The sequence below is a fragment of the Scardinius erythrophthalmus genome (assembly GCF_964197995.2).
Source record: "Scardinius erythrophthalmus genome assembly, chromosome: 17".
Taxonomy (NCBI): domain Eukaryota; kingdom Metazoa; phylum Chordata; class Actinopteri; order Cypriniformes; family Leuciscidae; genus Scardinius; species Scardinius erythrophthalmus.
Window position 1 is genome coordinate 9,438,193 of NC_138237.1, and position 15,458 is coordinate 9,453,650.

At 37.8% G+C, this 15,458-nt stretch overlaps 1 protein-coding gene across 1 annotated transcript in view; it reads left to right on the forward strand.

The window, feature by feature from the left end:
- Positions 1–696: 696 nt before the first annotated feature.
- The window catches only part of ap3b1a (adaptor related protein complex 3 subunit beta 1a), a 61,043-nt gene continuing 46,281 nt past the window's right edge, over positions 697–15,458 (forward strand). The window contains exons 1-8 of the mRNA XM_081391069.1: positions 697–1,005; positions 8,032–8,107; positions 8,207–8,281; positions 10,081–10,176; positions 10,791–10,951; positions 11,041–11,107; positions 13,762–13,944; positions 14,262–14,411. Coding sequence (XP_081247195.1) covers positions 869–1,005; positions 8,032–8,107; positions 8,207–8,281; positions 10,081–10,176; positions 10,791–10,951; positions 11,041–11,107; positions 13,762–13,944; positions 14,262–14,411 — 945 coding nt within the window. The 5' untranslated portion in view covers positions 697–868. The remainder of the gene's footprint in view (positions 1,006–8,031; positions 8,108–8,206; positions 8,282–10,080; positions 10,177–10,790; positions 10,952–11,040; positions 11,108–13,761; positions 13,945–14,261; positions 14,412–15,458) is intronic.

The window sequence follows — 15,458 nt, forward strand, 5'->3', positions numbered from 1 at the left end:
ATATATATAATCATAGAACTGAGAGAAAAGGCAGAATGCTTTGCCATAATCCAAGAAGTATAGGCTACTGAGAAATATTAATTCAGAAGTAAAGAATAAAAATAATAAAATATAACAAACCAGTGCCACTTTATACAACATCATTCAATGTTATAAGCAAATTACCTTTTTACTTATGCAATTATGCAAAACAGTACAATAAAGCTTGAAATCATTTTTAAAGTGAGAAAATTTTCATTTTATGAACGTGGAGAGAAGATTTTCTTTTTTATAATTGAAAAAAAAAATGCAAAAGTAAATACACACACGTTTACAACTCACAACAGATATTAAAGGGTAACTAAACCCTAAAACAACTTTTTTAGTTAATGATTTGTAAGACTGGGGCTTTATTAGTGCGGTTCATTGATTCGAGTACATTTTTGTTAAATTTGGGTATGAAGTGTTTTAATTCAATATATGGTGTAAAAACGTGTTGCCCTCTTCAGGTTGAAAAAAGAAAAGAAAAATGCCTTGAGTCCTCTATTTTTTTCCAATGTTCCTCCCTCCCTTTTATATGCCACACACAATCAATTGTACATTATAAAAAAAGCATATACATTGTACTCAATGTAAATAAAAGGGGGAATGAAGCGTGATGTGTGCGTTTGATCTACGTCACGCTGCCGTCATGTGACGGTCATGTGACTCCAGCTCACTTCCGACTCTGCGTGGAAGAGGGGAAAAGTTGCACGTCAGGAGTCAAAAAGTTTTTTTCTTGCGATTCATTCAGTGAAAAATAGCAGCGCGACATTGTTTAAACACAGCTGTCTTTACCGGAGGAAAACTAAGATTGTGCTGCTGTAGTGAGCGCTGTGAGTCGGGGTAAATGCTCGGGATGTCCGCCAACAGTGTGTCGTATAACGATCAGGGCTCGGTGGAGTCCGGTGTGGACGCGGCGCAGGAGAACAGCAACATCAGCAGCGGAGGGGCCGCGTTCAGCCTCTTCAGCGCTGACTGCAAGAAGTAAGAGTTCACACACACACACACACACACACACACACACACACACACACACACACACACACACACACACACACACAGTCTACGTCATGGTCGTTCACACTACTGAAGCTGATGTTTTTATGTATGCTCCTTAAATTACTAGTAAACATACTAGTAAACGTTGATTTAATTCTTTATTTACTGTGGTTTTCAGTTTCCACAGATACATATTATTATTAGATAAGATCAACTGCCTGTGTAATATTTGCTTGGAGCCAGTCTCATAGAGATGATATCACTGAAAGGCCAGTGTAAGTTTGACACATCTGTCATTTGCCTTTTCGGTTCAGTGGGCTGTTGTGTCGTCACAAACTATTTTACATCTGAAAATGTACATATAGTTTTATTCCTTAAGAACTTAAAGGGATTGTTCACCCCAGAAATGTTTGGTTACCAACATTCTTCAAAATATCTCTTTTTGAAACGACATGAGGATGAGTAGCCTAAATGATGAGAGAATTTGTATTTTTGGGTGAGCTATCCCTTTAAATGATTGCTTTTGTGTCATGTATTTTTCATTGTTGATGCAAAAGTTCTACCTGGTTGACATAATAGATGAGGTTTTGTGGAATATGCAAACATAATTTGTGTGTTTGATAGTCTTGCTTCAGTAAGACTAACAAACTCAAAAATATATTGCTTAAAAAAGGGATGCACCGATATAAACATTTCGGCCGATACTGATATATTAGGCCGATATATTAGACTGCAACTTGTCTTTTGAAAATCATATTTCATATGTTACAAGAACAGCCTTTTTCCACCTTAGAAACATTGCTAAGCTACGTAATATGCTATCTGTTTCTGATGCAGAAAAGTTAGTTCATGCATTCATGACCTCGAGACTAGATTACTGTAATGCGTTATTAGCCGGTTGTCCTGCATCCTCAATAAACAAGATACAGTTAGTCCAAAATGCCACCGCTAGAGTTCTTACTAGATCAAGAAAATATGATCATATAACACCGATTTATCATCACTGCATTGGTTACCTATAAATTTTCGTATTAATTACAAGGTATTGCTACTGACTTATAAAGCCCTAAATGGCTTAGCTCCAGTCTATTTAACTGATCTTCTATCGCCCTATAATCCATCGCGCTCTTTAAGATCACTAAATTCGAGGCTTTTGGTCATACCTAGGATATCCAGATCCATCAAAGGAGGGAGAGCATTTTCACATTTAGCTCCAAAACTCTGGAATAGTCTTCCTGAAACTGTTCGTTGCTCAGACTCGCTCTCACAGTTTAAAACTAGATTAAAGACGCATCTCTTCAGCCAGGCATTCATATAATACTTTTAATCTTACAGTTAAATCCGGTCTCTAGTTCATAAACGCCAGAGGAGAACTGGCCCCCGACTGAGCCCGGGTTCTCCCAAGGTCTCCCATTAGGTCACCTGATGGAGTTTTTCGGTTCCTTGCCACTGTTGCCTTTGGCTTGCTCAGTTGGGGATATTTGGGGATATTTAATTTAATTAATCAACAATACTATTTATCAGCATTACCAAACGTGGACGTTTTCCACTAGAAACAAACATTGATGTATTATTTTAATTTAATACTGTGAAGCTGCTTTGATACAATCTGTATTGTGAAACGCGCTATATATGACTTGACTTGATCATTCTTTAAATTTGAAAGCCGATAACCGATATATTGGCTGATAAATCTAAATCCAAATTTTTATAAAAAATGTTAAGAGCCTGATTGCAAAAACAAAAGTCTCACCATTAAAAACCATGTCCCAAGCACACAATTATAATGTTCTCATTGTAATTTTATGTAGCCTATATGACAGAGTTGTGCTGAACATCGTTTGAAGTGATTCCAATCATATTTCAAGCAATTCAAAACCATCATGGCGAACAGTGCGCATCTAAAAATGTCTCAGCTGAAGGAAATAATCCATTATTGATTGGCTTTAATGCATTGGACACATTTTCTTATCGGGCCGATAACATTAAAACGAACATATATCGGCCGATACCGATATGTTGGCCAATATATTGTGCATCCCTAAAAAAAATCTGAATTTTTTGGTGGTCAGCTTAACCTTTGAGTCTTGTGTTTTGTCTTGCAAACTCATGCAGTTGGTTGTTGCAGTCCTCCTCCAGCAGGGGGCAGTATGCCTGTAATATTAGAGTACTATTGGTGTAGTACACACTTGTGAAACTAAGCCTGGGTCATAACATTATTGTTTTTACTGAGGTGTTTCATAAGGTGCTGTCTGGATCGATTTACATGCTGTATTGTTTTTGCTATTTGTCCAGACTATCTCAGTGTTTGTTTTCTCCAGCCTCTTTGAAGGCCATAGACTGGGCTGACGTCAACCCCTTATATCCTCTTCCCATGGGATCTTAACTCCATTTAGCTCTGTTCCTGCGATTATGGTACCGAATGACAAATTTCCCTTCTTAGACAGGAAGTCTGATACTGTTTCCTGCATTAATGAGCCTGTTAATTGTTTAATACGATGGGACATATGAGAATTGGGTCATTTATTATGGCGCAAATAGACTTCACTGCTGGTTAGTCTTTATTTATTCACTCTTACTACATTGTATGGATTTCTTTCTGTTGTTAAGAGGGTCATTGTGTGTGTGTGTGTGGTTTTGTTTGCTTTCTAATATCTGCTTCCTGAATTCAAGAGCATGATTTTCTGCCATAGCTGGTGTTTAAGATGGTTTGTGTGTGTGTGTGTGTGTATGTTGAGGGTAATAGGATTCTTAATGTTATTTAGGCCTAACTGAATTGGCTCTCTCACATGACTGCAAGCAGGAGACTGAAGTCATGAGGGCCGAGAGAGAAGCCTTGAGAATGAGACACAGGGACAACAACACCGAGAACACACACTTAAAGGCACAGTTCACCAAAAAATAGTGTCAATTTACTCACCTTCATATGTTGTGCCAATTGCCAAACCTGTCTGACTTACTTTCTTCTCTGAAACAAAACGTTAGATATATTAGATTTAAATTGTGATGATATAGAAGATATCTACACAGGTCTTTTTTCCATATGATTGATTGTGCTCTCAGCTCCAAAAAAAAAAATGGACAAAAAACATAATAAAAGTAGTCTATCCAACTCATGCGTCGTATTTTAAGTCATTTGATAGTTTTGTCTAACAAAAATCTTAAAACACTTGCGGTCTTCATGCCCACTTAAACACTATGGCCACACTCCGGATATACGTCATAAGTAGACAAGTGGCCAAGTGCACAGACCTCAAGTGAGGGTATTATTTGGACAGGCCCAATTATGAAAACCAGCTCAAAATAATGATTTGTTTACTGCTTCTGTTCTCTGGTTGAAGTCCTTGATTCACCAAGTCATTTGCATTAGTTCTCGAGTCGAGAAGGAACTAGTCACTGGATGGAATTTTTTCAGAGAATAACAAATTAAATTTTTTTCTGTTCCTCTAACAAAGCTTTTTATATGACTTTAGAAGACGTAAAATATCATACGGACCACTTTCATTCACAAACATGTTCAGTGAATCAGTGAGATTAACTCAAGTTTGTGACCAAATAAGATCAGTTCATGAACGAATCATTTAAAGGCGCTCTAAGCGATGTTGGGTGACGTCACTTCTTGTTGACGTTCAAAGTATTGTCAAACAAAACGGAGGCTAGCTCGACTCTCCCTCCTCCTCATCCCATCCCCTCCCCCTCCCTTCCGTGCTTTTCTGATGTAAATTCGGGACTTTGTGCATTCCTTCTCCCAAAATTCAAGAGAATATAAGAATATAACGTTAGTCGTTGTCGTTGTCTAGGACATCTCTCCTCTAGCTAACTTCCCTCTTCATGCTTCTCTCCTCCACACCCCCTTCATGTGCACATGCACTAACCCCCCAACCCCCATCCCCAAATCATTCTTGTCGTTTTTTGGCTGGAACACTGTTTGTTATGATTCGTGGTCCAGGCTGGGCCATTTTGTTTTTGTTGTTGTTTGTGGAGCCTGGGCTGTCTTCAGAGACCTCGTTTTTTTACAGTGTGTTCAGGGGACAGGCGGCTAGCGGATAGTGAGGAGATGTTTGCTGTATGTGACAAAAAATGTTTCGGCCTAGAAAACGCGTGACCGCTTTAAGAGCACCTTTAAATCCATTTTGTGAACTAGCTCAAACCCCTTACATTTAGCTCAAAATAAATAATGATTTGTTCACTGCTTCTGTTTTCTGGTTAAACTCATTGATTCACTGAGTCATTTGCAGCAGTTCTTTGAGTTAACAGCTCAGCTCACTTGGAAGGGAAGATTATGAGTAAATAATGACTTACGTAAATTTATTTACTATCACCAGTGTAAATGGCATGCAGGTTTGCAACGACATGAGGGTACTTTTTACTAAATTACTGCTTGTGTGAAAGTGGTTACTTTTTCAATCCAACAGATTCAATCCAGTGTTTTCAACCAGTTGAATATGGTCTTCACATAAAAAAAAAACACATTGCCTGGCCATGTGCGTAAAATATTCTTCCCGTTCCTGCCTCCAGTATTTGGATTTGACTTTTGTTTCAGACTTGTTATATTTTGTTGCCTGGGTCGGCAGAGGAAGTTTCACGTTATCAGAATAAGCAGACCTGCCGTGAACTACGAACACAAGCAAACGCGGTTCTGCGGAGGTGATGAAAGGCTTGGGTTGAAGATAAGAGCCTCCATGCTTCCTCTGAAGGGATGCGACCACTCCCGCAAATAAATACCACAGCTGAAGTCGGCTCTCCAGCCTTTCTGTTTTGACCTCGTTGGACGTCCTTTACATTATACCCACTTCTCAGTTTGGCTACTATTCACAACTGGCACTCAATGGGACCCAACTTGTAACCTCTGGATCTAGTTGATCATTTTAACTTGAGCATTCCTGATAGTTTCAGACATCAGGAACACCCTCCAGCCTTGTTGTTTTGACCTCGCTGGACTTTTTTCCCCCTTTTACCCTCTTCCTAGTTTGGCTAGTCACATCTGGCACTCAAAAGGACGCAACTTGCAAGCTTTGGATCTGCTGAGATTGAGCATCTCTCAACCTAATCGAGACCTGAGGCTTTATCATACTCTAACGGAGAACCAAAAGCAAGAAGCAACTGACCATATATCAGGAGAACTGGGATGGAAACGGAGGGAATTCAGGCTTCAGTCTATGATAAGAGTGAACCATTGTAACCTCGCTGGTCTCTCAGCGCTCATGGATTTAATTAATGTGTGATGGTCACACTGGATGGTTGTGCGACTGCTGCACGTGGCCAATAACCAGATGATTGAGTCAGACTGGAGGATAGAGCTATCTTGTCCCTCTGGTCCTCTCGACGGCATCGGTGGAGAGAAAGGAACCAGTAGACGTTGTCTTTCATCCCCTGTCAAACTTTCTCTAGGCTTTTGCTTCTGAGACCTGGTCTTCTGGGTTGATTTGAAGAAATGGTCGATCTTGTAATCCTGTTTGGATGGTTTCTTCATGGATTTACAAAGATGAGCGAGGTCTGAGAAACCTCTTGTGATGGACAGATGAATGGCTCTTCTAACGCATCCAGGTTTTTTTTTATCATCTTGACATTCTCTACCACTGTGGCTTGTGGTTTTAGTAATTCTGTACATGTCTAAGATGAACGGAGGATTGGGTAGCTTGCACTTGGAGGCCGCTGGAGCGCTGCGGACCGCTCTTATCTCCGCCGAGAACCTTCAACTCACGCTGAAATCAGACGTCAGCTCGGAGGAACAGGCTCTGACCAACAACCACAGCAGTGGTAATGGGGAGAAACCAAGCAGAGGGTATGAGAAATGCTCAAGTAAAGCCAAGAAAACCTGTTTTCTGGAAATAAGTCATGATTTTCATGCCCAGCAAGATTAAATCACTTTGAAACAAGGAATTTGTTTCTGAGATATAAAAATAGGCACAGATCTAGTGGTTTTCAGTGCTTTCCTTCCTTTGCTCCTTTATTTTCAAAGTTGAAATATAATCTGTCTGTTTATTAGCTTGTCGACCCATTCATTCATTCAAACACTCACATGACGGTATGAACCTCTTTATAATCCAGTTCCTTTTGCTTAAATAATAGTCATCTATGACATGATTGCAAATGTCATTAATTGTCTGAAGAACGTGCCTCTCACATGGTATCTATGTAAATGACAGAGTTGTGCAGACAGAGGAATGACGAGCATCCACACAGACTAATCTAATATGTCTGACTGTCATCCATCTGCTTGAATGGAGATTATTTTTTTCATGAATTCTGTGTTTTTGGCGCTGTAGGCCAGGGATTCCTAAATGTTTTTGTCAGCAAAATGACTGACCTAAAGTATTTACTTTAGTCAATATTTCAATAATTTAACAAAACATTTATAGGTTCATGGTTCTCTGATGTTGGTTAATGTCATGACATGCAGGTAAATCATTTTCAAATTTCAGCACCTGACCCATATGGCCCTGTGCTAGTATTATTGTATAGATAGAATATACAGTATATATATGTATATGTATGTATATGTGTATGTATGTATGTATATATATATGTGTGAGTTTGTATATATATATGTATGTGTGTGAAGAGTTCAGATGCAAAAGCCTCTATGTGCCATCTGAAATTTTCTTCTAGAATGATCATTTTTATCAAACTCGTATATTTAAGTTAAGTAATTTCACTTAAATGGCAATGAACATTACCTATGAATTGTCATTTAAGTGAAATTACTAAACTTAAATATACAAGCTTGATAAAAATGATCATTCTAGAAGAAAATTTCAGATGGCACTTAGAGACTTTTGCAGCTGAACTGGATTTATAGGGGTAATACAGAAAAATAATGTTTTTTTACTAAATAAAATATCTGAATGTTAAGAATAAATTCATTCAGTTGAACTGAATTGACAGCTCTACTCTCATTTCATCAGTAAAACTCTATCATTGTAATGTTGAATGTCAGTGACTCAAATGGTTCATCCTAGGTGTTTAAACACGAGTTACTGTAACACTGAATCATCTGTTTCTCTGCAGAAATGAAGATCTGAAGGAGATGCTGGAAAACAGCAAAGAGTCTCTGAAGCTGGAGGCTATGAAGAGGATAGTCGGGGTACGTCACTCTGGGAGGCCGAGGTCTCGTATTAAGATCATATTTAAAATGACTACATCAGTGTGATGCTTCATTCTTCATTTTCATCTCTCTTATCAGTTGATTGCCAAGGGTAAGAATGCATCTGAACTTTTTCCAGCAGTGGTGAAGAACGTTGCAAGTAAAAACATTGAGGTAAGAAAAGATTTAAAACACTGACATGCTCAAAACGGCACACAACATGCAAAAATGTGTTGAATCATTTTTCCTCGTGTTCTTTGCTCTGGTTTGATTTGAAAGTGAAAATCGTTCGACAGTTGTGAGGACCTCTGTGGACAGGGGGGTAATTTTGATCAGGCATCTGACAGGGAAGCCCTTGTTGATGAAGAATGAATGTTTAGATGGAAAGAAGACAGGATGATGGAAAGACATGAGAGGTGGTTGGGAAAAACGTCCAGGCTGAAGAGGACGGCTGGTGTTTTGAGGGACTGGTGTGTAATTGGTGGTCTAGGGGTCCAGTCACGTTCTCTCTGTCTCCCCCACGTCTGACGCTCCGCGCTGGGCAGCTGTGTGCCGAATGCTGCCGCCCTCTGGAGCTCAGAGACACGGGGACTCTGGCATTGATCCACACACACACACACGCACACACACACACACACACACACACACACACACACACACACACACACACACACTTATACGAGACAGGTGTTATAGCTGAAACCATTGGTCCACTCAATGCAGGGTTACACACACACACACACACACACACACACTCAACCGACCCTTCAATAAGCTCCACCCCGCTTGTTGATAACTGAGACAAGCTGAACAGAATATGCTATAGGAGTAACAATTAAATGAATTTCAGTAAAATGATCATTATTGATATTATTATTTGGGGGGTTTAATTATGTTATGGCATAAAAAGCATTTTATCTGCTCTTTTTCTCTAAAGCAATTGTTAAATTACACCATCATGTTTTAAACTTTTTGATGCCATGACCCCCAAAAATATGAGCATCCTCTTACGTTATCCTCAAATAATTACTTAATACAATATTTAGTTTATTTTTAGTTTATTTTGAAGGTGAATGATATGTCTTTATTTTTTATTTATTTTAGTTTTAACTTTATAATTTTTTTATTTATTATTTTATTGTATTAATACTTTTATTTAGCTTATCACTGTTATTTTATTACTTTTAATTTAATTTATTATTTTTTAATTTACTTTATTACTTATTTTAATTGCCTTTTATGTTTTCCTCTGAACATCTCCGATGGATCCCCTGGCACATCCTTGCTTCCTCTGTTTGAAAAACCCCTGGTTTAATTCACAGACTTAGGATTTATTAAAGATTTGGCAAACAAATTAGAATAGCACTTTTCTTTGTGCTCCTTGTGTCCCTATTTCAAACGACCTATCAACAACAATCTTCCGTGAAAAAACAAGCCCTCTGTTCCTCATATAATTCTGTTTCATAAATGCCAGCGGTTCATTTAGCCGCTGTCTAATTAACATGCGCACGGATGCTCCAATCCCTGATCAGCAGGCCGCTGTATGTAAATGTGATTAACCAGAGGGGCAGATGGGTAATGTCTCTCTTTATGAAGTGAGTGATGTTTTTCCATTTGGCTGGTAATCGCTGTGGTGATGATGATGGAATGCGTTGCCGTGACTCCCTGATCGCTAATGACCTCTCGTCACCTCGAGAGCTGGACGCAATTAAACGGAGGGCCGACCTTTGACCCTTCACCTTTGAGCACAAGCAGATCAGACTGTTTCATGATAGAGTCTCCGAGTTATTAAGATGAAAAATGAGTTTGGGATTGGATGATGCTTGATTATCTGCTTCTTAAAGTTTTGTTTCTTTCCTCAACTGTTTTAGTAGGGAACTATAAAACAAACAAAAGCAAATGAACCCACAATAACTGGATTGTTTTTATATTTTTTATTTAATATTTTGTGCATTTGTGCGTGTATGCTTTAGCTGAAGAAGCTGGTGTACGTGTACCTGGTCCGGTATGCAGAGGAACAGCAGGATCTCGCCCTCCTGTCAATCAGCACCTTCCAGCGGGCCCTCAAGGTAAGTCCCGCCCCTTTCATCTTCAGTGCTTTAACATTTGAAAATGAATTAAAACAGCCATAAATACTAGTATAGTAATTTTACAGTTATGTAAAATAAAATTGGGAACACTTTACAATAAGGTTTCATTAGTTAACACTAACACTAGCATTTTTATTAACTAACATTAACAAAGATTAATACATTCAGTAACAAATAAACTGCTCATGGTTAGTTCCTATTAGTTAATACATTAATTTTAACAAATGAAACCTTATTGTAAAGTGTTACAATAAAATTATTATAATATTAACTTTAATAATTCAGTATTATTTTGGTGAAATATTACAATAGTAATATTTAGTGTTTTAGTAATTTTCATATATTTTTTTAGTGATAAACATAATAATAGTTAAGATTATAATTATTATCATCATTTTATAGCCATATTGATATACAATAACAAAATGTTTGATTTTTTTTTCCCCATGTCATGTAGCTATAGTCTCCTCCCATTATGTTCAGCCCCTTTTTGCATAGAATAGCAATTTTGCCTGTATTTTAGATCAGCACTAATTTAACACATTTTCATCATTTGTGTGTGTGTGTGTTTGTGTGTGTGTGTGTGTGTGTAGGATCCAAATCAGCTGATCAGAGCGAGCGCTCTCAGGGTCCTGTCCAGTATCAGAGTTCCCATCATCGTCCCCATCATGATGCTGGCCATCAAAGAATCATCCACCGACCTTTCACCTTATGTCCGGAAAACCGCCGCTCACGCCATTCAGAAACTCTACAGGTAATCTACACGTTCATACAGATGTCCTCACTGAATGCTAATGAATGAGGGTGTTTTACACTGTTTTGTCTCTGCTTTTTTGTGTCCAGCCTGGACCCTGATCAGAAGGAGCATCTGATCGAAGTGATTGAGAAACTCCTGAAAGACAAAAGCACGGTAAAATAACTCGACACACACAAACACAACCAGTTTTTCTATTCTCTAGATATTACTATAATCTTGCTAGTTAAAAATAGCTAATTAATTGTACACGTAATTGAGGTTTAATAGAATTAAATGGTCTGTTTTGCACTTAAAATGCATGTTTTTTTTTTTATGAATAGTTGTTCCTGTTTTTATTTTTTATTTAAAATGAATTCATTACTAATTAAATGATGACTTAGAATGGCTAACTTAAAAATTCGAAATATTTCTATTTTTGTTCCACTTTTGAGGAGTTTTTTTAAGCCTATACATAACATGCTTCTCTACCGAAAGAGAGAGGAATTTGTAGTTCTCTGGGGTGATTATATGGGGTTGTGATTTAATTCTCACAGTGATGAAAATCATAACAGTGTATATTGTAATTGTGTTGAATAATGAAGCAGATCTGTTTTAACTGAAGTCCATCCATTCTCATTTAAGTCGGCATGAAACGGAAGTTGCGTAGTCTTTTCTTCTCTATTGTGACGTATGTTTGAGTTAAGCGGCACAACAATGTATATTGTAAGCGGTGTTAAACAAATGAGCTGAATTGAATTAAACTAATCAAACCCAATGCATTGATTTACATTAACTTTCATTTACAGCTCTCAACCAGCAGATGGTGCAACAACACCACATTCCTTCCTATCTCTATTCTTCTCTCTATCTGAAACAATACTCACAGTAAAATAAACGCTTTCTGACCTCACGATATCCCCACTAGGGCCTTGGGCAAAGTCTCAGCGATGCATTATCATAAAGCATGCTCAGCTTCAGATCTGAATTACGTCTGCTCATGATGTGGGGTTTCAGCTCACGTTGTCATGTTTTTTTTATCCTCATAGGCTTTTAGTGCAGAGCTGTATTTCACCTGTAGAGCGTCCCGAATATGCACTGGTAAAAGTTTATTGTGACATACAGTAATAGACATCTCTATGAGCTTCCAGTGTGTGTACAGGAAGCTCACTGCGATTTGTGTTCCTGCTCAAGAAATATGAGTACGCATGTGTGTGTCTTCAGTGTGACCGGCAAGCATAGCATCAATCACAGCGACGGCGTTCCAGCATCTCTCTCCATCTCTCCTCGCTCGCTGATGACCCAGCATTCCCTGTTTCCTCTCCCGTCAGTACGCCCGGCCTTAATTAGAATTCATGACAAAATGGATCCAGGGAAACGTCCTGTACCCTTCATAATTTTACAGGAAATTTATTGTTATTAGAGGAACCATTTGCTTAGTGTGATTTTTCCATTAAGGTCTTGTCAAGCAGCAGAGATAGCAGAGGTTTGTTGATGAGGTGTGTGTAAGTAAGAGCTTTGTTGATGGTGTGTGTGTAAGAGCTTTGTTGATGGTGGATGGAGTTTACCTTGGAGATCTTGTTGGGTAATATGGGAACAGAAAGATGGGGAGAAGATGGCTAAAGATGAACGGTAAATAGCAAGATAGACCAAAAAACAACTGTTACCTCTGTAGAACCAGTAGATGAAGGAGTGTACATTTTACCCATCAGTTTTAAAGGGATAGTTCAGCTAAATATGAATATCGTCTTTTGTGTTCAGCAGAAGAAAGAAATTCATACAGGTTTGGAATAGTTGCAATAGTTCCATGCCTAAGTATATCTTGAGTTGAACTTCTGCATTATGTCCGGATAACTAAAGTGCATTAAGTAAGTACAAAATAAGTTTTTCCAATTGAGCAGACTTAAAGTATATCAGTTTAGTATACCAAAAGTGCAATTGCAGGGTATTTATATGAAGCACATACATATGAAAATGTATTTGTAGTATACTTAGCATTAAATAAATGTATTTCAAATACATTTTAGTATATTTATTTTTCATTAATTCATGGCTGCTGTGAAATATGTATAGTTTTTTTTTTTTCAGTTCACCTGTTCAGTTCAATGTGGCAAAAAGTTCATTTTCATTCTTTTTTGTAAAGGTTTAAGTGATCCGTTACCTATAATTTCCTTTTCTCAGAGCTGGAATTGATGTCGCATGATGATGAATGAAGCACCTGACCTGCTCAAACTCTCCCTCTCTCTCTATCTCTTTGTGTTGTTTTCACACACTCTCTCTCATATACTGTAGTTCATTAGTCTAAAGTGAGAGTGGTGTGTTATATTAGCTTGGTGGGAAGCAGAACAGGTTGTCATCTTCCAAGCATCTGTTTGTTTTGAGACCACACTGAGGTTTGTAATTACGACGCATATATAACCTAATCAGCTTAATTTGCAATTATAAACCTCCAGCACAACTTTAGGGTTGCTGCAGGAGAAACGGGTGAGTGATAATTGCGCAGAAGCTGTGGAGGTGTGTTTGTGTGTGACACTTTTTTTTCCCCTATTTTAAAAAAAAATATTTTTCAATTAACTCCTTCATCGCTGTGTGTTTTTTTTCTGCACTGTGGCTGATTTGTAGATAGTACCTAAAATTTCAGATTTTTTGAAAACATCTTGCTTTGAAACAGCCAACATTAATCGTATTGAATTATTTGATTGACACCACTGGAATGTGTAACAGCCAATCAAAATCAAGAATTCTAAACTTAAATTTACTACTGTACCACAGAGTGAAAGAATCACTTCTAACAGTTTTAAACTCTGCTTTTTGTCTTGTGTTTTTTGTAGCTGGTTGCCGGTAGCGTGGTGATGGCTTTTGAGGAGGTATGTCCAGACCGGATCGATTTGATCCATAAGAACTACCGGAAGCTGTGTAACATGCTGGTGGATGTGGAGGAGTGGGGTCAGGTCGTCATCATACACATGCTGACACGCTACGCCAGGACGCAGTTTGTGAGCCCGTGGAGAGAGGTGAGCTAGTGTGTGTGTGCTTTCATTAAATCATTAAGCACAAATTGTATTTAATCATTATTTACATATTTTTAAAGCTCAGCTATCAAGAAAAGCGGTTTCAGTTGGACACGAAATTGCTGATCTGAATTTAATTTTCTTTTATCTTTTTCAATGCTAGCATTGAGGGTTTCAGGTATGAAGGAGTGTTGGAGAGAGGACTATATATGATATAATTCTAAATTATGCTATGTAGTTTATTCAGTTTTGGCTTGAAGTTAGTTCGATTCATTAGATATTTGTATTCATTTGTTTATTAATCATGTGTGTGATTGTAGGATGCCGTGTTTGATGAGAATAACGAGAAAACATTTTACGATTCTGAGGAAGAGAGGAGAGTGGACGAGTCCAAACCGTACATCATGGATCCAGACCACAGACTCCTGCTCAGAAACACTAAACCACTGTTACAGAGCAGAAACACTGCAGTGAGTACACACACACACACACACACACACACACACACACACACACACACACACACACACACACACACACACACACACACACACACACGTTGGGTTTCCATCTGTACTATGGGGACTTTTTATGGTTATGATTGGGGAGTTTTTATACTGTACAAACTGTATATTCTATCCCCTAAACCTAACCTTCACAGAAAACTTTATGCATTTTTACATAAAAAAAGAAAAAAGAAGCTTTCTTTCGTATGATTTATGCGCTGTTTTCTTCATGGGGTCCAAAAAATTTTCCATTTTGTCCCCAGAATGTAGGGAATACCTGAACCACACACACACACACACAGACACACAATGCCCTGTTTTATAATGACTACGACATTTAATTTGGCAGACAGGAAGATGTTGCTTTGCACTTTTAAATGTTGATACAACAATATTAATCATGGTCATTTTTAATATAGTGTATTATTATTATTAATATTATAATTTAGTTAATACTATTTAGGCTATATCTACTTTTTCACCTCTCACAAGATGAAAGTATGAAAGTTGTCTAAATTGTACTTTTTAAAGCTTTTTTTTAGGTGGATAAACATCTAGTCAAGAATTACTGATGTAATTCCTGTAGTTTGCTTCATTTTTAGCTGATGGTAACATCCTTTTTGCTTTATTAATTCATAATTTATCTGTAATATTACTCAAATACTCTCATATCTCATATCTTTCTCCCTCTCTTGTGCTCTTTCCTATTCAACTTTGAGCAATAGTAGCCGCGTTTCCATTACCCTTCAAATTGCGCAAATTGAAATTGCGAATTGAAAATACGCACAATGGAAACACGTCAATTTCGCAAAAACTCCCGTTTTTCGCAAAAAAGTTTTTACGCTCGCATGAGGTGGTTTTTCAGGCGATTCGAAAAAGGAATATTTCGCAAAACTGCAATGGAAACAGTTTTTGCGCATTTACAGTCACCTGACTTAGAAGACGCGGTGTGTTTGAGGTCCATGTATAGCTACACAAATAATAATCATTTTATATTATTTTATTATAACA